The sequence below is a fragment of the Ostrinia nubilalis genome, chromosome 9 (genome assembly GCF_963855985.1).
Source record: "Ostrinia nubilalis chromosome 9, ilOstNubi1.1, whole genome shotgun sequence".
Classification (NCBI taxonomy): Eukaryota; Metazoa; Arthropoda; class Insecta; order Lepidoptera; family Crambidae; genus Ostrinia; species Ostrinia nubilalis.
In genome coordinates, this window is record NC_087096.1 from 12461724 (window position 1) to 12487756 (window position 26033).

General features: G+C 39.7%; 3 protein-coding genes across 4 annotated transcripts; 1 reads left to right on the plus strand and 2 right to left on the minus strand.

The window, feature by feature from the left end:
- Window positions 1-1092: 1092 nt before the first annotated feature.
- Window positions 1093-17738, minus strand: LOC135074845 (small subunit processome component 20 homolog). The gene is made up of 18 exons (XM_063969227.1): window positions 17628-17738; window positions 16975-17261; window positions 16375-16708; window positions 15038-16267; window positions 10799-14280; window positions 10306-10470; window positions 8862-9909; window positions 8322-8548; window positions 7599-7764; window positions 6869-7051; window positions 6537-6710; window positions 6205-6378; window positions 5873-6046; window positions 5541-5714; window positions 4222-4770; window positions 3467-3661; window positions 2512-2772; window positions 1093-1813 (listed from the first exon to the last, which is right to left on the minus strand). Exons 1-18 carry the CDS (start codon window positions 17670-17672, stop codon window positions 1628-1630), a joined length of 9054 nt encoding a protein of 3017 aa, XP_063825297.1. The 5' UTR covers window positions 17673-17738; the 3' UTR covers window positions 1093-1627.
- Window positions 17739-18221: 483 nt separating this feature from the next.
- LOC135074675 (hydroxyacylglutathione hydrolase, mitochondrial) lies at window positions 18222-20283 on the plus strand. Of its 2 annotated transcripts, XM_063969041.1 has the most exons (6): window positions 18222-18291; window positions 18418-18476; window positions 18911-19139; window positions 19344-19570; window positions 19717-19949; window positions 20029-20283. In XM_063969041.1, exons 3-6 carry the CDS (start codon window positions 18970-18972, stop codon window positions 20170-20172), a joined length of 774 nt encoding a protein of 257 aa, XP_063825111.1. In that variant the 5' UTR covers window positions 18222-18291; window positions 18418-18476; window positions 18911-18969; the 3' UTR covers window positions 20173-20283. The 2 variants fall into 2 exon arrangements, with proteins under 2 accessions (XP_063825111.1, XP_063825110.1); XM_063969040.1 differs by having other exon boundaries at window positions 18245-18476.
- Window positions 20273-22028, minus strand: LOC135074676 (uncharacterized). Its single transcript, XM_063969042.1, has 4 exons — window positions 21779-22028; window positions 21463-21706; window positions 21173-21352; window positions 20273-21047 (listed from the first exon to the last, which is right to left on the minus strand). Exons 1-4 carry the CDS (start codon window positions 21928-21930, stop codon window positions 20967-20969), a joined length of 657 nt encoding a protein of 218 aa, XP_063825112.1. The 5' UTR covers window positions 21931-22028; the 3' UTR covers window positions 20273-20966.
- Between the last annotated feature and the right edge of the window lie 4005 nt (window positions 22029-26033).

A 26033-nucleotide genomic window follows, 5' to 3' on the forward strand; every position in this document is an offset into this window, starting at 1 on the left:
AATATCAATCAAAGAACTAAAATATCAATGAAATAACTAATTCAGTTACATACTTAGTGTGATCTCCGTTACATACAATACAAAACAAAGAAAGAGACATACCCAAGCAAGTTTGGTTGTTTAAACTAACAAATAAATAAAAAAACTTGTCACTTTCAGACAAATGTTGATTCCACTAGATGAAAAGAGAAAAAACACGTTTTTCGTTACAGTCATAAGATTTATTTTCACATGCCAAGTCCGCGCCTGTGTAGACCCCGCCTTACTAATTAATGTAAATGAATAATCTACGCTTCACGCACTTTTATGAAAAGGCGTTACATTGTGATGTTTATTTCTCGGTGTTGTTCGGCGTTGTGTTGATACTTCTTTTGTACTTTGAATGCATAAAGCAATATTATTTTGTTTATACACGGTTGTTTTATTTCACTCTCCCTTTTCAGGAAGAATTTCGATGCAGTAAGGACGCTGGTTGGGGCTCAATCTCCTATTATCCGATATACGAGTCTCTCATATATTAATTTAAGCTTTTGCCCGCGGTTTCACCCGCGTGAAATTTAGTTTGTCACAGATCGTCTTAAATTATAGCCTATATGTTATTCTGGGTTATAAACAATAATACTGTAAAGTTTCATCAAAATCCGTTCAGTAATTTTTGCGTGAAAGAGTAACAAACATCCAGACATCCAAACTTTCGCATTTATAATATTAGTAGGATTTATGTTATTTATTGTAGAATTACATTGCTGGTCCGCAGGCATTATTAAATGTTGTTTACTATGTCTTTGAAAGCCAAAGCCATGGATCAAAATATTCAAAGAGACTTTCATCCGATCATAGGCCTACCTTTGTATGTATGTGTTAACATTTTTGAAATAATAAAGACTATAGCGGACCACACCACATGATGATACATCAGACAATCGTGGTATTTTTAAAACAAAACCTACTAGATCTTGCAGTATTGTTTTATGCAGTAGGTACTAAAACTGCTACCAATTTATTATGTACTTTACCAGTTTTACGAACTCTTAAATTAATAGGGCAGTAACTTCGAGCTGTGATTGGTCGGCAGAATATAACTCGAACACGTTATTAAAACAAACTGTATTGCTTTAGAAATAAAACTGAATTCTATAATTTTGAAAATAAAATATGTTTATTACGCAATGTAACAATCTTAACTAATGTAACTATTATTTACACGATAACTTGAGTTTTCTTAAAAATTAACTTTGCTCTCCGCAGGTCGAAATAAAACTTAAGACAAGCAAAATAAATACAATATAGAATATTGAACGACATGTTTTAAATACGACTACCTAAGTAATGTAGCAATGAAGAAAAATAACAATCACATGCCTTATTTCCGAATAAGGCGGTGGCAATTTGCCATCATATTTTGGACTTTATTTCATTGTCCTAATGTCCAAAACATTTTACGTGAAAGACGAATAAAGGGTACAGAACACATTATACTGACCTCCATCCCTTTTACGCCAATTTTTCAAGTATCTTAACTTCAGATCAGTTTTAAAAACTTTTTATTAATAGGTTCGTGGCCTATTTTGGACATTGGCCATTCTTTCTCTCTCATTATCCTGGCTTTAATACAATTGATTTAGCTTCAGTCGTCGTCTTGTAGTAATTGGTCTTCTACATCAATATCCTCCGCCTTTCGTTTCTTGGCTTTGGGCCTCTTTCCATGCATCATTTCGAGTTTCATTTTCTTTGACTGCTTTTTCTTTTCCTTTAGCTGCAGTTTCCTCTTTGCCGCCTTTTCTGGATTGTGCACTTTTTCTTGTAATAGAACCTGCAAATAAGGAACGAGATTACATTTCATTATTTGTATCAATATGAAACGTTATTTTAAGCTTGTCCAAATGACGCGTTTTGACGCAAACATTTTGGAATAGCGTGATCGTGAAGTACTAGAGGTTCATATATTCTGTCTACGGGCAGTAGCGCGTATGCAGTAGCATGTGGGTACTTAACTAAAAGTAACAAGCAATAACGGGAATATTCCCATCTCTCGTTACCACCGCTGTAACTCATGTGTAGCCAGGATCTACAGCTTGACCGCCATTAAAAACCCAACCAGTGAAGGTAAAGTTTGTCCCGGGGGAAGTCATTGGACCCGCAACGAAATTAATCAGAAGAACATAGGAGTTTTTACCACCCAAAATAAAAAAAAGGAGTTGGAAGTTAGGGTTCGACTTCCCTCCTGTGCAAAGCGTAACATGCGTAGTAGCGTCCAGTGCAATGTAGTAACATGATGTTAATACCAGAAAAGAGGACCGACGACCTCATAAAGGTAGCAGGAAGGCGCTGGATGCAGGCCGCTACCAACCGCGCTATATTGAAATCATTGGAGGAGGCCTATGTTCAGCAGTCGACGTCCTGTGGCTGAAATGATGACCATAAATGGAAATCATTGGAGGAGGCCTACGTTCAGCAGTGGACGTCCTGGCTGGCTGAAATAATGATAATGAATAACAAAAAAATACGAACCTTTTTCCTCTCAGCCCTCCTAATATTCAGTCTCGTCTGCACCTCAGCCACTAGTTTCCCATACTCAATGTCCCCGATCTTTCTTCTCAACTTCTTCCCCAGTCTCCCGGCGAGTTGCTTGACAGGCGACGCCGGCGCCCCCACGTCACCGACGGACAGTTCGCGCACTATCGGCGGTAGGATGACGTCAATGATTTTGTTTAGCTCGTCCGTTTCTAGCGAACTTATGAGGTGGGTCCACATTGTGAATATTGATATTCTCTGGAATAAAAGATAAAGACTTTAGCTTTCTTGGGTCATAAATACGAGAAAGTTGATAGCAAATGAGGATTGAAGACTGAATACTTTGATTACATAATATTTAAACTTACAGTCTCATTCCAATTTTTTTTACTGTAAATATACTGGTCATCACAAAAATCGGCCCACCTACGTTTTACAGGAAAACTTGTTTCTACTGACACAATCATGGTGCCCCAACAATATTGGTGTTATTTGAATGCCCAATAAATATCCTTAAAGAAAAACAAATTTAATTTCTTAATAAACGATTAACATAAACGCGATATACAATAAATGTGACTTGAAAAAAGACCTCACTTTGGGCTCACCTCTGGGATCAATTAGACCAATTTTTATGGTTATAAAACCAAATAATGAGATCTCGCGTGTCCTCTTTAACAGATGTATAGCGAGTAATCCCAAATTAACAGTTTTATAGCCATAAAAGTTGGCTCAAGCGTAACTACCTATTTTTGAAGAAGTGACTCTGGATTCTTCTACAGACACATTTTTGGGGTAAAAACCTTTCCTTTAATGAAATGAAATTTAGAACTAGGCTTTTAAATGGTGCCAACATTTGTGGGAACTGGGAATGCATACGTTTGAAAGTGCTTGTCGCGGGAGGGTCGATTTTTGTGATGACCAGTTTTTTCAAAACCCACAAAATACTTACAATATTAGTAGAATTAGGCGCCCTAGCCACTTCAACGTTAACGGCTTTCCTAAGCTTGAACAGTATCCAGCGGAGATTCACTTTGGCCGTGGTCTCCGCTTCCTCCTTACTCTCCTCCGCTATGCATTTGGGGGTTAACTTGAAACTGGACATGTTGTGGACTAGCTTCAATATTTGGAAGAGTACTGATGTCACCTGAAATAGTATTTGGGGATTAGATTTGAACTGTGTATTTTTTATGCATAACAATGCAGGTATTTGACCACAATCGCACCTGGTGTTAAGTGAGATGCAGTCTTGGTTTGGTGTATAGTCGTATATGTGTATTTTTATTGTGAAATCACATCTATTACAAGTAGATAAGATAGTGTTTTGCACACTTACACATTACTTGACTTATCACATGTTTGCTCTGTGTTCCACAAGAATTCTAGACCTGTGACTATGTTTAATGGTCCAAACAAATTCTCGTTTATAATCCCCCTTAGACCAGTTGCGAAACTTGACAGTTTATATTTCGAAATCGCTTTATGGAGCGAAGCAACTACATGCCAAAAAATCACCGGAACAAAATGATTTCGGAATTACAACTGTCACATTTTGTAACTTGTCTAGGAGGAGCAACAGGTCTACAGAATAAAAGCAAGTACCAAAAGTAATACTTTCAAAACTAGTCCCTAAACTAAATTACACAGTAATAAAACACAGTGGCGCTGCCTAAAGTTTAGTCTCTAAACTACCAAATACAATCTTACCTCCTCAGCCATTTCCTTAGTAACGGACGGCGTGAACTGCGCACACAGATCCAGCACCAAACTCCTCAAAGACACCTCCGTATCGTAATAGATGAACCCTCTCTCACTCTCAGCTTTCTTCTGCACCACCAGATCCAACTCCTCAATATTCACAACACAGAGAATGGTGCCCAGAATCTTTGCCGCGCGTAATCTTACCCACGCGTGTGGATACCCCAATAACGCTTGACACTGTTGAGCTAAGTCATCAAAGTCGCTTATAAACTTCTTATCTTTGATGCTATTAGAACAGTTTGTTGTTATCCTGTCAATCAAGTTTAAGATCTGAATCAAGCTGTGGTCTTTCTCTTTCTGTTTTTCTTCGTCCGTTTTGTCGTCAGATTGCTCTAACCGTAGCTTCACGAAGCGGCCTTCGGTTATGTCGTTGCTGAGTAGAAGGATTTTGCTGCTGACTAGAGAGAGGACGGTGCTGAGGCGGCTTTTGAAGTCATCGCCTTCGACGTTTACGAAGCGAGTGCTTAGTTGCGCGGCGAGCTCGAAGTGGATTGGCTGGAACAAATGCGACGTAGGTTATTAAGGGATGATTCCCTTATTCCATGAGATCAATGTTTGTAATAAAAGTTGTCATTCACTTATTCACTCACAAATGTGTAAGTTATTGTTAATGATTGGGACCGGTGTCATAGGCCCATAGATTTATGCTGAGTTACACCACCTAACTTTAACTGTAAATTTAACGATAACCGGTGCTTTTTGTATGAAGTTAACACATTTTTGACGTTTGTTAAAGCTAAAGTTAGATGGTGCAACCCAGCCTTAAAGATCTATTGCTATCAGGCATCACCATCACTAACACGCATGAATGAGCCTAAATGAATGAATGAACGAATGAAACGTTTACAATCCACTCCAATCTAAAGTATTATTGTGAATGCAAATGACTCTTGGCCTCCGACAGTAAGAATCTCCAATTTGGTCTGTTCTGCGCCATCTCAGCCAATTATTGACGTGAGGACCGCGCATTCTCTTAGCGACTTCGTCCCTGTTTTGCCTGGAATAACCAATCGGTAGAAGACGGCCCCTTGGTCATTCTAAGTACCCAACAAACAAATAAAAATAAATAAATAATAAAAATAAATAGCTTTTAAACTTACCTGCGTATCCTGGAAGAACGTCAGCACCAGGTCAAACAGTTTATTCCTGTCCAATGTGGGCAGTCTCTTGAGCATAGCTTCTAAACAGGCGGCGGCGGCAGCGCGGCATTCGGGCGCCGAGTCGTTGAGCATTGATGAACAGTCAGTAGCAACAAATAAACATACCTGGGTATCTTGGAAGAACGTCAGCACCAGATCAAACAGCTTGTTCCTGTCCAAAGTGGGCAGTCTCTTGAGCATAGCTTCTAAACAGGCGGCGGCGGCGGCGCGGCATTCAGGCGCAGAATCGTTGAGCATTGATGAACTAGTCAGTAGCAACAAATAAACATACCTGGGTATCTTGGAAGAACGTCAGCACCAGGTCAAACAGTTTGTTCCTGTCCAAAGTGGGCAGTCTCTTGAGCATAGCTTCTAAACAGGCGGCGGCGGCGGCGCGGCATTCAGGCGCAGAATCGTTGAACATTGATGAACTAGTCAGTAGCAACAAATAAACATACCTGGGTATCTTGGAAGAACGTCAGCACCAGGTCAAACAGTTTGTTCCTGTCCAATGTGGGCAGTCTCTTGAGCATAGCTTCTAAACAGGCTGCGGCGGCGGCGCGGCATTCAGGCGCAGAATCGTTGAGCATTGATGAACTAGTCAGTAGCAACAAATAAACATACCTGGGTATCTTGGAAGAACGTCAGCACCAGATCAAACAGCTTATTCCTGTCCAAAGTGGGCAGTCTCTTGAGCATAGCTTCTAAACAGGCGGCGGCGGCGGCGCGGCATTCAGGCGCAGAATCGTTGAGCATTGATGAACTAGTCAGTAGCAACAAATAAACATACCTGGGTATCTTGGAAGAACGTCAGCACCAGATCAAACAGTTTGTTCCTGTCCAAAGTGGGCAGTCTCTTGAGCATAGCTTCTAAACAGGCGGCGGCGGCGGCGCGGCACTCGGGCGCCGAGTCGTTGAACATTGATGAACCAGTCAGTAGCAACAAATTAACATACCTGGGTATCTTGGAAGAACGTCAGCACCAGATCAAACAGCTTGTTCCTGTCCAAAGTGGGCAGTCTCTTGAGCATAGCTTCTAAACAGGCGGCGGCGGCGGCGCGGCACTCGGGCGCAGAATCGTTGAGCATTGATGAACTAGTCAGTAGCAACAAATAAACATACCTGGGTATCTTGGAAGAACGTCAGCACCAGATCAAACAGCTTGTTCCTGTCCAAAGTGGGCAGTCTCTTGAGCATAGCTTCTAAACAGGCGGCGGCGGCGGCGCGGCATTCAGGCGCAGAATGGTTGAGCATTGATGAACTAGTCAGTAGCAACAAATAAACATACCTGGGTATCTTGGAAGAACGTCAGCACCAGATCAAACAGCTTGTTCCTGTCCAAAGTGGGCAGTCTCTTGAGCATAGCTTCTAAACAGGCGGCGGCGGCGGCGCGGCATTCAGGCGCAGAATGGTTGAGCATTGATGAACTAGTCAGTAGCAACAAATAAACATACCTGGGTATCTTGGAAGAACGTCAGCACCAGATCAAACAGCTTGTTCCTGTCCAAAGTGGGCAGTCTCTTGAGCATAGCTTCTAAACAGGCGGCGGCGGCGGCGCGGCATTCAGGCGCAGAATCGTTAAGCATTGACGCGCCGAGCGCTAGTAGGAGGTAGTCGCCATGTTTGGAGAGTTGTTGCTGGAAATTACCACAGATTAATTTATTAGTTTTAACGTCAGTCTATAAGGTAATGAGCCCAGTTATTGATATATTTTATGAGCTGTCAAAACGCGACTCTTCCGTTTTAGGCAGTTATATTTTGCATGTAAATGGGTTAGGAACTATGACTTCATCAAGTCGCGAACTCAAATGACTGACGATTTTTTTAAAATCTAATGCTTCAGGTGGAAACAACCCACGACCTTTTACTGTAATGTGCAGCATAGCTACTTAAATCCAATATTACAGCCAGTTGTGTTATTAATGGACTATCCATCCAATTGAAAACTAACTCGGATTTCAGGTCTAGAATCTAGAATCGTAAAAAACGTCTCTCGCAGATAATCTACTATCACGTGGTAGTTCAGTAATTTAGACGTATAAAGGGTGTCCCTTTAAATTATAAACAGACTGAAACTTTCGTATATTATTACCGAAGACAAGCAAAAGTTATAATAGTTATTTATAAACGATGTCATATTTTGCGTGATTCAAAGGCACATTATCATTTGATAATACCACTCACCAATGGGAACTTATTGATGATCATGTCCAGGAACTTCAGAGATGATTCCCGCCCGTGCTGCAACTCGAAATTAAGCTGGGACACGAAGAACTGAATAAACTTGTCCATCTTCTTGCCGGGCGAGTAGTTCGTTAGGTACGTCACGAATATTGTGCGGGCTTCTTCCCTGTTATTAATGCAATAATAATAACATTAAAATAATTGTACGGCGATTCCTACAAGACCATCACTTGGTTAACAAACCGTGAGGTCTTCTTTTTCATTACCAGAACTGCAAGTTTCAAGAGTCCTTAAGAAAATAAAATAAAAAATACCATAAGGGCTGATTTTTCAATAGTCAGATATCTTTTAACTGAAGAATAAGCTTGTCATTTTGACATATTTCCCATACTAAAACTGTCAATGTGCCAAACTTATTCCTTAGTTAAAAGCTATCCGACGATTGAAAAATCGGCCCTAAGAATAATAAATCACACTGACAATAATAGTAACTGAGTTTCTTGCGCTGCTTCTTCTCCGCTGACCCATTTATTGTCCCGAAGCAGTGGTAGGGTTAATACTGGGACGTGTAAAAGTGCTTTTTAAAAGCCTATTTGCAAATATAAATGAGTTTTATGAGTTTTGTGAACTAGCGACTTAGTCTGTATTGAGTGGTCATTGACATTATACAGGGTGCCCCCAAAACAAGAAACAACAGGTCAATGACGTGAGTTTCAAACTTACCTCGATTTTGCTGATTCACTCAATATACAGATCTTAGATATCTTTTCCATAACCTCATGCAACTCTGTAGAGACGAGTTTCGCTTCTAGAATAGCTTTCAGCAGAGTGAATGAGTTGGCTTGACGCTCGTCGTTCATGCAATCTTCTTCTGCATATAGGAGAAGCGTTTTAAGCTGTTCAGCCTCTAATTTGTAGTACTTTACGTTTCTGATTAGGACTGTGACTGCCTGTAAGAGAACACAGAACTTATAATAACAAAAATAAATAACATAATTTGATTCATATTATGAGCATAATAACGACTAAAAACGCCAGCAATGTAAAAGTCTGTGATAGGAATTCGAGCTATCAGATGTTTCCAGTATGTTTTTATGCATCACAAAGCAGGTTTTTGGCTGCAATCACACCTGCTGTTAAGTTAGGTGCAGTCTAAGATGGTACATACGTGCCCTATCCACTCTAGCCTTGAAGAATAAAAAAAATTGGGAGGTTCTCAGTAAAACTATAAGAATAATGACAGAATTATCTTTACTGACTTACCTTAAATGCATTCCTGACTAGATGATAATTATCGTTCTGCTTGCTAATCTCAAATGTGGCATACTTGTGCAAAATCGAAAATATCGTTTTTACAACATCCTGTACCATTTCTTCCAACGTCGGCGTACTAATTCTAATAGTCCAGAGAGTCAAAATGCATTTCATAGCTACAGTCGTTACTTTGACATGGTCGCTTTTCAACGCGTCAACAAGCAGAGGTATCAATGGATCTACGAACGCTTTGCAGTCCATTCTTGGGACTTTCTCTCTTTTGAGTATGACGTAAAGGATATTCATGCTGAATTCGACTAAAACGTGAGAGTTGGCTTTGCCAGAAGTTTTTACGTTCCTCACTTGCGACTCTTTACTTCGTTTAGGCGTTTCTGGGATGATGAAGCAGTCTGGTTTCGCTCTAAGCATTTTTTCCTTCTGGGCCTCAGTTATTTCTCTCTTAGGTGCACCTAATACGAATTCTGGAATGCTCTCCGAGGCGATACCGTGAAGGAATATGAATAGAGACTCGATGTCAATGAATTTGTTAGTGACTAAACCACTTGATATGTGCATCAGAGCTTCTTGCACCTTTAAAACCATCTTTTTGGAGTGGTGTTTTTGTAGAACCTCTTTGAAAGGCAAAAGAAGATTGATCAAGCAACCCTCTGTTATATTTTGGGATACAATCATAAGAGTTACGTAGCTTTTCTTGCTTGGTTTTGCTTCGGGCGTTTTATAATGTAGCTTGTCCACTTCTTTTTCCTCTGATAAATCACCAAATAAATCATTTGTGCATACATCTAATATGTAGTCCAAATTCTCGTTTAGTTCTCCTGCTTTGAAGTCGGATTTCAAGGCATCTAGCACAGTGTGTATAGTAGAAACTAAGACGTGACATTGGAAGCCTTTCGTGAGTAGTAAAGTCAAGTGTTCGAGTAAGATGCCTAAGTAAGAAGATCCGACAGTTATCATGATTTTCTTGACGATATCTCTGGCTGCGATGCGCACTTGTTTCAATGGAGATTTTAAGAAGGAACACAGTTTTATGATGATGCTGGAACAAAAGAAAATGTTTGCAATGAGCATAAAATATGATGAAATTCGGTGGTTAAAAGCACAATCACACTATGGGACGACTCAGAATTGAAGGTTTATAAACTTTACAAAATCTATGCATGAGTGCAAGCATATTTATGTTTGGGTTCTTAGAAGTCACTTCGCCTGTTCGCGATGCAACAAATACACTGGTTATCACAAAAATCGGCCCACCTACATTTTACACGAAACCTCAGGTTTCAATATTTTGAATGAAAATTACAACAGTTTGTTGCAATATAGCACCTATTATGCTCAGCTATGTAAGATGCCAGAGTATTGTTAAATATAGTAACAGTATCAAGCTGAACACCACCTTACATGATGGTATTAGGGTTCACTTTGCAACACTTACCCAGGCAGCTGGTGCCTCAAAGGCTCTCCAGGCAGTCGCTGCAGCAGTTTAACCAAAGCAAGCGCAATCGGCACTCGCATCATTTCTTCCTCTTGCCGTTCGATGCCCGTGCGGCGTCTGTTCACCTTGTGGGACTCTTCGTGATCTGTCATCTTGCCTATTGCCCTGGAAACCACAAGATAGAATATAAAACTTTACTCGACACAAAAAAAGCATAGAAATAAATGGAACATCCTTGAAAAAAAGGCACAGTACAATCAAAACACAAGTGTCTCAACCCTGATTGAAGAATGAAATCTTTAAAAGAACTGACATGATAACAAACAACAGTTATTCTGAGATGTTTATCAATAACTGGTATTAAATCTGCATGGCTGTAGGTGTTTTTGGAAAACTAAAAGGCGTTATCGACTATCACTAAATAAATAGGGCAGGCTTTAGGCAGTAAAAAATACGAAAATATTGACGGAGAGAAAAATAATTAAGAACTTACCTATTTAATTGAGGGAGTAGACCAGCTGATAGTGACTTGATAATCCTCTTAGCGACGGAAGGTGAAACACTTGTGATCCTTTCAAAAGCTGGCACGTCCGAAACTTCTTTAGACGAATCATCTTTTTCTGCTTCATCATCTGCCGCTTTCAATTCAGATTCTACATCGATTTCTACTTTGTCTTCTTCTGGCGTTTCATTTTCTTTCATTTCAGCATCATCTGTTTCAGTTTTCTTCTCAACCACTTCAGCATTTTCATTCGTTTCAGCATTTTGTTCGGTTTTAGCTTTCTTTCTGCCTAATCTTATAGTCCCAGTTTCAGTATTAGTAATCAAGGCTTTTGGCAAATCGATGTTCTTTACTTTAGAGAAATCAAAGTGGAAAGCATCCAGGATGCCTACTAGTATACGAGTCAACTGCTTTTGATGTTCTGTGGAATGGCGCATTTTGTTCAAATACGTCTTTAATATTACTTCGTAATGGTACCATGGAAGTAACCTGCAGGAAGTCGAAATGACTTCGATGCAAGCATCTATCAACGTATTTTTGTCTGTGTACTTGTCGTCACAAATGTACGTTGTTGCTAAAGGTAGAATGAAATTGGTTAGCGTCCTAGGAGTAGGACATTTCGACACCTTTTTCACTACTTTGCAGAACTTCATCAGAGCTCGAACTCGTCTATGCATTTGTAAATGACACATGTTCTCGAAGAAATCAACTTCTACATCTTCCTTGTTGGTCAGATGGGCGAGGTCAGATAATACCACGTCTGCGTCGGGTGATTCTCTGGCTAGTTCACCAAGCAACGCGATGCTTTCATTTCTGAGAATTTCGTTTTTCGTGTCTCTAATCCCAGAGGAAATCAGAGACAGTACTGTGTCTCTCACAAGGAATTGCCCATCAGTCATAGACCAATATTTGGAAAGGAGTTTCGGAAGAATTCTCTTCAAACACAGACCAGCTCCATCCCTAAGACCAATGTCCTTCTCAGTACGGATAGAGTAAAAGCAGTTGTTTACGATCAGAATCGCGAGATCTAAATCGATCTCGTTATTTTCTGAGAGCTGATATATTTTCTTGTAAGCGTCTATTCTTCTGTCAAAATCAGGCTGCTCTATCCACATCTTATTGTATGCGTTCATTTCAGTAATGATACTAGCCATTCTGGTTAAGACATCTTTGTTTTTATCAGCATTCTCAGCGATCGACGAAAGCAATTTGATTAGAAGTTTCCTGACATCGACTGGTGCGACTTTATTGAATAGCACCGCTATGTTCTTTATGTATATTTGGGGATTCGTACTGTGGCCCAGTAAGTTTATTATAGTCGTCACAGCATGCTCCATGTTTTCTTCAGCCATATTCATGCACACCTTTTTGACTAGAATTGGCAATAACAAATTCAGCAGATCGTCACATAACTCGGGTGTCGTGACCAATTCTGTCACTCTTGAGAGAATGAGCAAGTCTCTTCTATTTACGGTGTTTGATTTCGCCGAATTTGCTATACGTCGCTTCATGACTTCCAAAATACTTGGAATGTGCGGTATCAATATAATACTCCCAAAATTAATTTCCTTTACATTCTCTATGCTGTTGCTGTCAGTAGTAGGTAAGACGTTGAATGATTCTATTGGAGGAACTTCTTTCTCCTCATTATCTTCTGCTAATGTTAGCAGTTTCTCTATCATGTCCAAAATAGTGTTAACAACACCAGGAGTTGTTTTGGGTGCTAACAGCAATTGAAACAGTGCAGGCAATGGGCACAAAGTATTATCCTTTTCAGAAACTGTCACCAACAGAACATAATACCTTGGATTCTGGCACCAAGTGTTCAGCAGTTTTAACAATGCTGTAGGCGTATGGATTCCTTCAATATGTAATTTTGGAATCAATGGCCAAATAAGCGTCTCGTAAATGACGTACAACTCATCCTTGCTCCAAGGATATTCATGGAACTGGTCAAATAGCTTTCTTAGTGTTCCCAAACAAAGTGTCCTGAGGTTCTTCATAATTTTGACATATCCAACATGGACTCTATCTCCTTGGGATAGAACAGCACCAACTAAAGAGCATACCGAATAGAATATTTTAAAGAATTGGTTCTGCAAGTCATCTTTCAAGTAACCACCAAAGTATTCCCTGACCACCTCAAAAAGATTCAATATACTGTGAAGCTTTCCAGGGCTGGTGATTGATTTCAAATCCAAAGTAGCCATTGTATTTTCGAGTATTTGCCTGGGCTCTAAGGTCAAATATTGTTGTAAATGGGAGAATGCCATTTCAATAAACATTTTCAACTCGTTTTCATTACAACCAGCAAGATATCTCATCACAAGGGATCTCCTCGCTTGGCCACCGCCTTTCTTATCCGCGCCTAATTTCGAAGTCATTTTTCCATAAAGTATCCTCAATATTATTGGAACAACATGCTGTCTGTCATCAGGCTGAATATTCTGGGAATCTTCTGTGATCTTAAACAAAGTCAGTTCATCTTTGAATTTGTTCTCATCAACCAAGTTGTACAGATTGCTTTTGTATGGTGTGACACTTTTATTTTTGTAGTTCAAAACGCAATCTAAAGCAAACTTCTGAAGTCCTGCATTTTTATGTTTCAGAAACTCCATGTAAAGTTCCCAGAATACTGGTTCTTTGTGGAGTGCTCTAGGATTTTTGAATTGCGCCAGAACTTGCATTATGTTTATGAGTGTTTTAAAAATTATTTTGCCTGACGCTGTTTCTTTCGGTTCCTCAATAACTTCTGGAATATCTTCTGCATTTGCAGCATTTTCAATGGCCGACTCATCGATTTCCATTGCAGTATTATTACGAACTTCAACATCAATTTTCAGCGCATTTCCACCATCATTCCTTCTGTATTCACCCTCAATAAAGTTCAAAAATAATACCACTACATCCCGATTCTTAGCTTCACAAACTTGGATGCAGTTGGTCATAACCTTCAGGATCAAGTTCCTGTAGTTGTATACATCTGGTCTCTCAAATATACTGTTGTATTCTGTATACAACTGCCTCAGGAAGCTGTAATTCGTGTCTATTTCACTATCGAACTGAAACTTCTTTAGATCCTTCTTGGCGTTTTCGAACGATGTCGTCAATGCTTTGTAGAATGGTGGCCAGAATTCTTCCGCGGTGAGCGCGTTACCATATCCAGCGATAAATTCTGAGACTGGTTCCCAGAGCAATTTGAAGTTTACATACAGAAACCCGAGCATATAGTTCAATGCAAACAAATGAAAATCTGTTTCTTTAGCAAGAGTGTACTGGGTGGTATTTAAGGTCATTTTTTGCAGCATGTTTATCTGAGCCCTGTACTCTTGGATGGATGGTTGGATGGATTCTACGGCAAAGCATCTACTGAATACGGAAAATCGTACTACACTCCCGCCGACTTGCGCAGTTTTTTCTAGCTCTGGGACATTTTCGAATAGCTTGTAAACATGAGTCGTCAGCAGACGAACCTGAAATGATTAATGTAGTTGAAGAACATCATTTTAAAAATAAAACTATCAGGTGTTAAGTCTTTTTTACCAGTACCAGGCCTGTTCATCTCCGCGAGTTTACATCGAAAACAAAACACGCACGATGGCCCACCTACAGGATACTATTCGACAAGGCCTCACATACGAGCGAACATTGACTCACGCACGCGTGTTCTTGGGTATGATGGAAGAAAATAAAGAAAATGGTGTACTGAATACTGTGCAGTATTTAACTGCCTAAATAATAATAAAAACACAGAATGTACTTTTTTAAGTTGCCTCAAGACACTGAGAGGCAAATAAGTAGTTAATATTATTCATGATAATTCATGCTAAATCATATTATGTATTTCCTCCGCCATTTTCCGCAGTTTGGCACTTCACGTCACATCATTTTACCGAAGTCAGCCCTATAGCTTCGGCGCAGTGCCGATCACTGACGTTTGTCAACAAAATGGTGCTTGACTCTTGAGACAGGCTAAATTACACCATATTATGGTGCTTGACTCTTGAGACAGGCTAAATTACACCATATTATGGTGTAATTTAGCCTGTCTCAAGAGTCAAGCACCATTTTGTTGACAAACGTCAGTGATCGGCACTGCGCCGAAGCTATAGGGCTGACTTCGGTAAAATTGTTAATGACATTGAGCATACATTTTTTAAATACCTTCGCGAAGTAAAACTTCTGTACGTAGTACTTATTATTATTCTGTGCCAGTACTTAGATACTTACAGTATGAAAAGGCGACGACACGTTATTCCTCAGATATGAATCAATCAAAGAGAGGTGTGCATAAATCAATCCGTTTTCCTGTTCATATGCCGTCAAATATAAGTCCAGAAGATGTAACGCCGCCAAGTAATTAGGATCTGCAGCATATGGCAGTATCACACACAGGAGCATTTCAATATCACAGATGGTTTTCAACTTCTTGCAACTGGAAATGTGAATGGCACTTTCCAAAGCGTTTGCTAGTATAAATAACACTTGTCTAGCACACCTGGAAAGGGCCGTATTATCGCAGTGAAATTGGTTGTTCTCAGACTGCACTGCAATGTTATAAGTGTTCAGAACTTGCAGCAACTTTGCTATGAGCTTGCTAAGTGTCGTCACACAGTAATCCACATCTATATTTTCTATGTGTGGCAAGCAGAAAAGAACATTCATTAACTTCGAAGGGTTTTCCACAATATTCTCCATATCGTCATTCAAGACAGTATTACAATGCTCCATGAAGTCAGGAAGACCAGCCCCAAAATCAACTGGGTATTTCACCCATTCGAAAAGTTTTATACCATTCATGGATAAAGGAGACTTTCTCAAACAAATCTTGGTCAATGTACACATTGCTTCATTGTCGAATCCGGACTGAAGAACGAAATTAAGGAATGGGGGCAAAATGTGCATGTCAAACTGTGCATAGTCAATGACATTTCTAACAAAGTTAATCAAAATATTTGGGTAAGGCAATGGGAGTAGGACTTTGACAATGATCCCTGCATGTTCCTGGGACAGTGATACATTTGGAGATAAAAGCAGTAGAGCACCAATTTGGGCGCACACTTCGAGTACATTCTCAGAGAACTGTTCACATATAACTTTTACCAGCAAGAGCACAAACTGTGGAGGGTTGGTTAAGTATTTTCCATTCTGGTGTTCAACAACTTGACCTGCAAGCCTCAGAATATATTCTAGCCCTTTACTTTCTTCATCATTCTCATTCAATATTTCTTCAATAAACCTGAGAGCACTAGACCAGAATATTGTGTACTCCTTGTGAGAAATAGTTTGTAGACTGTCTTCAATGGTTTGTGTGAGGACTTTGAATAGCACATCTTGATACTGTTTATCATCTTTGAGTGTCTGCAGTAGTAGTGGTAAGAAGGTGTCTATGCAACTATGGAACTTGTTACCAACTCCCTTTATCATTTCAAATAAAAGATGACCACATCCAGTGATAGCCTGTAAAATACAAAAAAATCAGCTTTACAAAAGATTTTTTTTTAAAAGTTAGTCAGCCTTAGGTTGGTAAGAAACTCTAAGTTGCTAAAAGTAAAATAAATACTTACATCATCATTTATCTTCAAATAATTTAATAAAAGCTCAAGAAACTTCTTTTTATCTCGTATATCTCGGGCAACAAAAGCAAAACTTTCAGCTGCAAAATTGTTAATATACTGAGGATGTTCTTCACTAAGTAACGGAATTATTCTTTTCAGGACAACTGCTATGTCTTTCTTTAAATTCGGTTTTAATATTTTAAAAAGAAACGCCAGGCAAACCAAAGTCCATTCCAGCCTGTCTGCATCTTTTGTGTTTAATAGTTTTATGAGTATATCTAGAAATCTAGGAAACTGTGGGTAGAAGTCGTTGCGTAAATCCTTTGCTAGAGATACCAAGATTCTGAAAACATTAGATACAAATTATTAGTTTTAGTAGTTTTGTAAATAGATGAAAGAAATGGCATAGTAATTAAATATCAAGGTTAATCAAATAATAGGGTTTTATGTAAAATTCTATCCAGGGCAGAAATGTAGCAGCATTTCTGCCCTGGATAGCTGGATGCATGCTTGCATCTTTGCCTTGTTAACACAATTTAGTTTCTTTTATTTCTTAATTTAGTAAACTTAATCCTATATTACTTGACATAAAATAGATAAATCACTTACTCCAATAAAGGCTGTAGACACAACTGATCCTCCAAATTGAGGTATCTCTCTAAAATGTCAAATACTTCTTCTTTTTTGTGAACCAGCTGAGGAACTGTGATGATTCCAAACACATCTTTACGGAACTTCTTAAAGTTTTCTGTCAAGTTGAGAGCGTACCATTTCTGTATCGCCAGGTGAAAATGTGTGTCGTTTTCATCAGGATGCTGTGTGTATGCATGCTCGATGTGGTACAGAGCTGCATGACGGATGTCAATTGAATTGATACGTTCTGCAAATGGTACAAACTGCAAGAAAACATAAATTTGTTAGTGTTTAACCCAGAGAAAACTATATTTTTCTGCCAAGCAGAACATATGAAATATTACACATGTTTCTAATTATCTCTGCTTGTGTTATTGATTATTTAATTTTGTATACCATGTGTTTAAGGTTATATTATTATGAACTTAAATACTTAATTACTATAATCAATTAGCCAAAGTTTATTACTCTGTAAGTTAGAAACACTACTATATTTTTTGGGGATAATTTGGTTCCTCTTACGACTTAATTTCTAAGAACTTAAAACTTTCCTCAAATGTTGTGGTATTTTATTAAGCTTTATTAAATTAATAACCTAAGGTGAATCATTTATATAACAATATATTTACCCGGAATGTGTTTGTAGTTTTATGTTTCACAGGTTTACTCTTCATTTTTGTAAGTTTTTATCACATTAAAGTTTTTACAGAACGTAAACAAACCACACGTGGAGCTCCGGCTGCAAGTGCAACTGTCAAAAGTGTCAAAAAAAGTGACGTATTCAAATTTTAATTTCTCGAAAAAAAAATGCTAGAGACGTGACATCACCGGTGCGCCAAGGATTTGTCCCGGTATCGGTAGGTGACTCCTCATCGTCATAATGGGACAGTCTTTTATTCAATATTTGACTTAGGTTCCAGTACTTTCAGTCCAACTTGTTGTGCAAGTCCACTAAATCGCTTTATACGTGTGTGTGGCTACCATAAGGGTCAAAACGCCACACGAGATGTAAGCGCAGGAATAACAAGTTGAATGTACACTTAGTAGGCAAATAAACAATTTGAATTTGAATTTGACCTTATGAGTATTTTTCTCATAGATTTTCCTTGAAGTTGTCCATGGGCTCGAATTGGTACTGTGATGATCTTATTCAGATTAACAAGGGTGCAATGACCTTAATTAGTTGTTTTTTTTTTAAACAATTTACCGGTTTTTACTTTTTTCGGTTCATCAGTAGCTGTCTCTGTCAGCTGGCGTTCGCCGAATTTTTTTGTTGACAAGTGAATTGAAGTGGTTGGTGTTTCAGATTTATTTAGTTTAAATTGGAAATATTTACTTGTGACTAAATTGAAGCTTTAATAATAATCTTACAGAGTTTATTTATTTATTTGTACCATTATACTGTTCAATGCTTGCCAGGATTGTGAACTCTTTGCCACTCGGCCTATCTCAACAGATAACGAAGCTCTATTTTCAAGGTAAGAATAGAATTTTATCGTATTTGTAAACAAAATAATATTGCAGCTCTAATAATACTTTGATGTACTGAATGTATCTGTTTTATGTTACTATTGTTTATATCCAACAGAAACGATAGAACCGTGTTTTTATACAGTTTGAACTAAATAGTTTACCTTTTTGTATCACGTTTTACACAATAAATAAAGTATATACCTTCCAGAGTGGCATTATTTTGTTTAGACATGTTGTAACAAAATTGGTAAACCATTATGCGACCCTAAGACTGGAAATCATATACAGTGTGTACCATCTTTTCAGTGCTTTTTTGGCTTACCATACCATCAATGATAACAAATGCCAAGTTATCTAGCATTAACACTCCCTCCTCTACACAAACCAACCACTTCAAACATCTCAATTTATTTGAATTGTTCTTATTTAAAATTTTCAGCTTTGGTCCGCAACCAACGTGAAGCTCACAGCGCTATTGAGCATCTCCAGTACAAAAACATGGATGTGAAAATTCTGCCCGCCTTGCAAGACAACTACATGTACCTCATTGTGGATAAGGCCACAAAAGAGGCTGCAATCGTTGATCCCGTGGACCCTGGTGCTGTATTGAAGGCTGTGGAGGAACAGGGTGTGAATTTGACAACTGTGTTGACTACTCATCATCATTGGTAAATGTTATGTTGTTACCAACTTCTAAATTAGCTTCCTCTTATAATCATAGATGTAGTTATATCAGTCAACTACTTCTGTTGCTATTTTGTTCTGAAATGTTAAATGAATCAACTACTTACATTTTCTTTACACTCATTTACATGAGTTCTATTAAAAAAAAAATTCACTGTGTCACATAAAAAATATCTTCCAAATTACAGGGACCATGCAGGAGGCAATGCTGACTTAGTGAAGCAGCATCCTGGTCTTCAAGTGTACGGTGGAGACGACCGCATAGGTGCCTTAACCAAGAAGGTTCAACACAACACTCGGTTCAATGTTGGGAACCTAAATGTGCAGTGCCTGTTCACACCGTGCCATACGTCAGGTCATATCTGCTACTTTGTCTCTGCACCAGAAGAGGGAAATGACCCAGCAGTTTTTACAGGTGATTAACTATGATTAAATAATCTTGAATCTCACATTTTGAGCACCTGTTAATCTAGGATTAGATTATTTATTATTTGGATGTAAAGTTATGTTAACCATCTTTTGTTCCAAATTATACCAGAACCTCAATTCTTGGTGTTTCAGGTGATACTTTGTTCCTGGCTGGATGTGGGAGGTTCTTTGAGGGTACAGCTGATCAGATGCACCAGGCTCTGATAAACATACTCAGTGGACTCCCAGACCAAACCAAAGTGTTTTGTGGCCATGAGTACACTTTACAAAACCTGAAGTTTGCATCTCATGTAGAACCTACCAATGAGGAGATTAAGAAAAAGATGGAGTGGTCTAAGGATATGAGAGAGAAAGGCAAACCTACAGTAAGAATATAAGAAATACTTCAGTGTGTATGTTTTTGCCTTTTTATTTAAGAATGTAAAACTATGTTTTTTCTTGTAGGTCCCATCAACTATTGCAGAGGAAAAGTTATACAACCCATTCATGAGGGTAAATCAATCTTCAGTCATGAAGTTTGCCAAATCAAATGATGAGATTGAAACCATGAAAATTATTCGCCTCCACAAGGACAACTTCAAAGCTTGAAAAATATATTATCAACAATGGAATCGTAGGCATTTGATTTGGGGCACAATATATTTTTATTTTATTGTTGTGGATTTTTGTTATGAAATAAAAGTTAAAATTTTACAAGTACATTTCTGTTTATTGTTGTTAAACAACTCAATTCAGTTCCTTACATAAGCTGGAATTTGTATTATTGATACAAGCTCAATTATTTACTTTCAAGATTAAGATTTGTAGCAAGTTTAAAATGAGTTTCAAAATACAAAGTTATAGATTTATTGCTTTTCAATTGGCTTAAGCTTTTGCAATTCCAATTTACTAAAATCTGTATGAATGATGTACAAAAACTTGCCTTTATAATAAACTCAGAACCAGACAAATACTGAATGGATTTTGATAAAATAATAAAACCACCTTTGAATTTGGAATGGAGTAGCAAAGTTAGCTCAAAAAAGTCTAGGGTGAACTTACAGCCTTTTTAAAAAACATTTATTCCCTACAATTAAAATTGCACAACTGAAAAGTTGCTGATTTTTTTTTTGATTCTATTTCAATGCAATCAATGACGTTTTACAATAATTTATTATCCTAAATACCTATCTAGACTGAGATTTAAGTGAACAAATTAAATACAACCTTCATTGTCATTTAAGAAACCTTTACCACTAACTCAAATGCAACTTTCTTAGTGAACATTTCTGCAGAATCAACTACAGTTCTCTTGTTGCTATTACAACAAAATTATTCATTATTATAAGCCTATCTTAAAGCTGACTATCACATTAAAATTAGTTGGTATCAGGGGACTTATGTCATTGTTCCTTTTTGATGTTATATGCAGATAATTCTTCAACATATTTTTCCTTTGATCTTTCAAATCTAGCAACATATACCTGGAAACATACAATTTTCATTATTTACACTATCTAACAATGAACTACATAATCTAAGTTAATTAAAAAAACAGAAAGTTAGTAGTCAATAGGTTACAAATACATATTTTAAAAAGTAAACCCACCCTTTTCTCATCCGTACTAAGTGATCTCCACCTGGAAGCCAGCTGTCTGGTCACTTCTGGTTTAGATAGCTCAGTTCCCATCTCAGAATTTGCTTCTGCTACTAACAGTGGTCGCTGTTCTTGGCAGAATATGAAAAATGCATTGCAAGGCTTTTTTGGTGCATTTGGATCTCTTTCAGGCTGAAAAACATAAATAAATCTTTGTGTAAGTAACTAAAACCCTGCTTTTTCTGATAACTATTTACCTTTTTTGTTATTTAATTTTGCTTAAAAGCGAAATATATCCATACCTTGTCAGCTTTACTTTTTCTCTTAGGTCCAGGTTTTTTGCCACCTGCTGTGGTTTGCTTCTCCGCTTGCTTTGAACTAGTTTGGGGTTTGTTCGTGGCGCGATTTGGCTTGACAATCACCTCGGGTCTCGATTCCACTTCCATCGACGCTGTTCTAAACCCATCTCTATGCCTATCCAACCTCTCTATCAACAATTTGATATCCTTACGATACCGCTTAGTTACTGTCTTCGCTTGGTGTATCCTGCAACATCATCGAATGCCAATACATTCACAAGAACCTCTAACACCGAATAATATCGCTAAAAACACGAACCTATTCACTATTCGTTCATTATCCTGTTGCAAGACTTCACATCGTTCCAATAACAACTGATATTTTCGCCTATAAGTTTCTTCTTCGGGAGGTAAGCTAACCATATCCTCCGACTCGTCAGAAATATTCGAACTAAGCTGCTGGACTGTCATTTTAATTTATTTCACAGCTTCAAAGTTCAACGCGATCAAATTTCTTTTTATTTAGCTGTCGGCCTGACATTTTGTCCTATTTTCTGAATGTTGGTATTACACCAACGTTCGGATACGTCGAAACTATGCATCGAAACGACAAAAGTGTGGGAGTCGCATCGTGTCAGCCGCCGTACTGCGAGATAGGCCGCGAAGAGGCCGCTTATATTTATAACCTCCGGCCGAGAGGTCCGAGAGGCTGTCTCGCTCGCACACCCACCGCGGGAGCTCCGTGGATGTAACCTACGCGCGAGAGGACAGATATCGCTGTCCTGCTTCCTCTATGGTGCGCGCGCGGGAACGCACTGAAAGTTTTAATGTTTTCATGTCGTGTGCGACAGCCAATGTTTTTGTCTCTTTTCTGTGTTACTATAAATATAGCGCATTTTGTAAATAAATCATCACTTCAAATCTGGACTCTGAGTTTCACTCATCTACCTGCACCTACCTTCTCCTCGACACACAGTTAGGCTCCATATTTGGTGACCACCGACTGAAGACCTCAAGACCCTGTTTATTGGAGCTACTTACCAATGACTGAAGAACATTCGAAGACGAGTCGAGAAGAGATGCCGTTCGGCGATATTGGCGCCATTTCCGTACAGTCGCGCCTTCTACCATTTTGGCGGGAACTCCCACGCGCTTGGTTCGTGCAATTCGAAGCCGTCGTCGACCCGCTGAAGACTTCAGATGACCAGAAATTCCGGTATCTGCTGCAACAGCTGCAAGCCGTCGACCTGCAACATCTCACCGACATCCTGTACAACCCACCTGCTACGGACAAGTATCTCGCCGTGAAGAATCGCCTGCTCGCTGCCTACGACAAATCAGACGTCAAGAACTTCCAGAAGCTCATCAGCGGTCTCGAACTCGGAGATCAGAAGCCCTCGCAGCTCTTACGCAAGATGAGAGAACTTGGCTGCGGTATGATAACCGATGAAGGCTTGAAGATCGAGTGGTTAAATCACTTACCTACACAAATACGCGTCGTGCTGTCTGTCAACACCGAATCCTCACTAGAAACACTCGCTGCGATGGCGGACAAGATGGCAGAGTACGCCGATGGACCCAGCATCGCCGCAGTAACATCTTCAACATCAACATCAACAGCGGCGTCAGCACAAATAGAAGTTTTATCGAAGCAAATCGAGAAACTTTCACTGGAGATCGCAGAGATTCGACGCGGCAACAACAACACGAACGGAAGATATCGCCGTCCCTTTCGCTCACGCTCTCGCTCTCAGTCACACCAACGCAAGTCAGCGAAACCCGGAGATAGTAGGGAATTTAGTGCAAGAACCCCTCCACTTTGGTATAGAAGGCTCATTTTTGCACCAGTTGTTCTTTGGGTGCTCCTGAGTAGATTTCCGTCGGTAGACATCGGGAGCCCCCCCTGTGGTAGCAGGGGGAGGGGGGGCAAGTTTCCTTCTGCCGCGCTTCACTTTAAGGCCCATATCTTCAAAACTATGGGTATTAGGGCAAGTGTGGTGTCATTTTCGGATAATTAAAGGATGGCGAATTGATTTCTAGAACAAACTTTTTGCCTTTTCATACAAAAAAATAGAAATATGGAGTAAAATTCACAAAAACCAAAAAATATTTTTTTAAATAAACGTCGTTTACTTTTAAACCACTGGAGATAATCTAATAAAAAAAATATGTCCTGAAAGCTACATTTATCAGGATTATAAATATATACCATTGTATGGTACTTATTTTGAAAAAAGTAGGTGAAAAAAAAATTTTCTTCAGGACACAGCGGGCGAATTTTAATGCGCGTCGGAAAAAAATATTTATTTTATCCATGAATTCGTACTATTTGGTTCATAAGCAAGTAAAGATTATTATTTTAGAATTTATTTAGCGTTCCTGGCACATCATGCTACCATGATTTGTATTTTTTCTTCAATTAATTTTGAACTCTATGTGTAAGACATAAAGTTGAAAATAGTTTAATTACATTTGTAAACTTGTTAAGTTGGGTCTCGGGGTCGTAATTGAGTTCAAAGGCACGAATCATATCACAAAACAACGTATATTGTCTCAAACACGTCGAAACATAACACATACAGTACTTGGTTACAGTAATTACAATAATATCCAGCCAAAACAACACAGAATGAACGCGCGTGTCGCGGCCATGGGCGGACTGGCGTTATGCACGAGTCTAGAAGATTCTACGACCGATCGTTGGCGAAGAGCGCCGACAGAGCGCGCGAGCCCCGCGTGTTTTTAAAATGAACGCCCGCCAAACTCGAGTGTGAGCATCAACGATCGTCGCGTTACAACCTCCCCCTCTGACCAAGACGTAGCGCCCTCGCGTCAAGGTCAGGAAAACTTTCAATCGTGCCGATGGTACCGAACATCACCTACGATTGGGGTCAACTGAGAGGCGTGGGTTCCCTACTGTTTCGTAGTTGTTAAGCCTAAGTAGTCCAGGCTTCACTCACTCGGTAAAGCCGGTGTATTACTCACGGTATAGACATCGGTGCTCCGCCGCAGGTTCTGTCATTCGTCATCGCCAGTGGAGTAATAGTGCGCAGAATGACGACCTTCGTCAGCGGAAACTTACCGATTACCGGATATCTTACAATTAGAGTACATATTATACTAACTTACCCCTCCCCCTAAACGGAACGCCGAATGGTTTCCCCGGAGGTGCACCTACACTTGGAGGGCAGGTTGACCTTGACAAACCCGGAATCATGTTCACCTTCGTCCGTGAAGTATGAACGACAACGTGCGTCGGGTCGTCGGTAAGGGCCCTCCCCCTGCATTGTAAATGCTCCAGGATACCAACTACTACGTCCGGTCTCGGGAAAAGGTAGCTTGGGATTAGCAGCTCGAAGATGCTTCGGAGTCGGTGACGTAGTACGTTTTATCACCTTGGGTTCTCTATTCCTTCCAAATACTACCGCTTTCACTTCCACCTTCGTCAGCTCTACTTCGTTGGTGTTAGACAGCTCGAAACTGGTGATAAACGGATGCCAGGTTCGTCGTGGCCCATCGTTATAGCACCAGCTGTTCTGTGGTAAGTCTAATATGATACTTGCCTTAGTAATGAAGTCCCTGCCTAATAAGGTCCTTGTCTGCGCATCCGGAAGTACTAAGAACGTGGTAGGTATCGTCCGTCCTTGTAGGGTTATATCAACGTCGCCCTCGAGAATGGTACGCGTCTGCTGCGATCCGTCCGCGAGGCCTATGGTACGTACAGAGGTTCTGAATTTAACACCTGCGTCGCGCAATAAATTGTACAGCGTTGGACTAGCGATGGAGTGAGTGGCCCCCGTGTCCAGAATAGCGACCCCCGTTCGGCTAACGACCTTAATCTCTACTAGCGGTCGCGGGTCGTCACCATCGATAACGTGTGCAGTGCTGAAATCGGGTTTACTACTCGAAATGGGCACACTATTACAATTGTCACACTTTGACCGCACTACTCCCAGCTGACCACATCCGTAGCAACGTAGTATGTTACTGTCACGTGAATTTTGCGAGTCGGTATTTACTTTGTTCTCTTTATTACGGCAGACGTCTATTGTATGACCAAACACTTTGCAATAAGAGCACTTGGGACGAGGGCGCCTCTTCTCGTCACTATTTGTGCATTTTGAAACAGAAGTTCGCGGGTTAATAATAGACGACTCATCACCCGATGTTTCATCACTTTTACTTATACTCGGGGGGTCATCTACGGCACGCGACGGGTTAACGCTCGGGCCCGCGTTCGAGTGGCATCGCGCAGTCGAGGGGTTAACGGGGCTCGCGCTATTATTATTACTGAGCGAACTTACCTCTGCCAGCGACTCTTCTACCAACCTGACCTTATTTATGAGTTGTTCAAGCCCGTCCACAGCATCGCGAGACACTCGTTTTCTTATTCTACGGTCCAACAATCCGTATATAATGTCTAGCTTCATTTCTTCCGGCACCGTGTACGGTAATTTCATAATTAAAGCGCGCACTTTGCAAACAAAAACGTCGGCTCGTTCACTGTTTTGTTCACTCGCGAAAATGTCACGGAATATTTTGTAACCGGGTCGTGGCACGCCGAACATTCCTCG

Excerpts from the sequence above, each read along its gene's own strand:
- LOC135074676 (XM_063969042.1), bottom strand. The coding sequence starts at position 21,930 with ATGACAGTCCAGCAGCTTAGTTCGAATATTTCTGACGAGTCGGAGGAT. Across the intron at positions 21,353-21,462 it reads GAAAAAGTAAAGCTGACAAG|CCTGAAAGAGATCCAAATGC; the intron begins GTATGGATATAT and ends TATGTTTTTCAG. Across the intron at positions 21,048-21,172 it reads TTAGTACGGATGAGAAAAGG|GTATATGTTGCTAGATTTGA; the intron begins GTGGGTTTACTT and ends GTATGTTTCCAG.
- LOC135074675 (XM_063969040.1), top strand. The coding sequence starts at position 18,407 with ATGCTTGCCAGGATTGTGAACTCTTTGCCACTCGGCCTATCTCAACAG. Across the intron at positions 19,571-19,716 it reads TGACCCAGCAGTTTTTACAG|GTGATACTTTGTTCCTGGCT; the intron begins GTGATTAACTAT and ends TTGGTGTTTCAG. Across the intron at positions 19,950-20,028 it reads GAGAGAAAGGCAAACCTACA|GTCCCATCAACTATTGCAGA; the intron begins GTAAGAATATAA and ends TTTTTCTTGTAG.
- LOC135074845 (XM_063969227.1), bottom strand. The coding sequence starts at position 17,672 with ATGAAGAGTAAACCTGTGAAACATAAAACTACAAACACATTCCGG. Across the intron at positions 17,262-17,627 it reads AAACTACAAACACATTCCGG|TTTGTACCATTTGCAGAACG; the intron begins GTAAATATATTG and ends GTTTTCTTGCAG. Across the intron at positions 7,052-7,598 it reads TCATCAATAAGTTCCCATTG|CAACAACTCTCCAAACATGG; the intron begins GTGAGTGGTATT and ends GGTAATTTCCAG.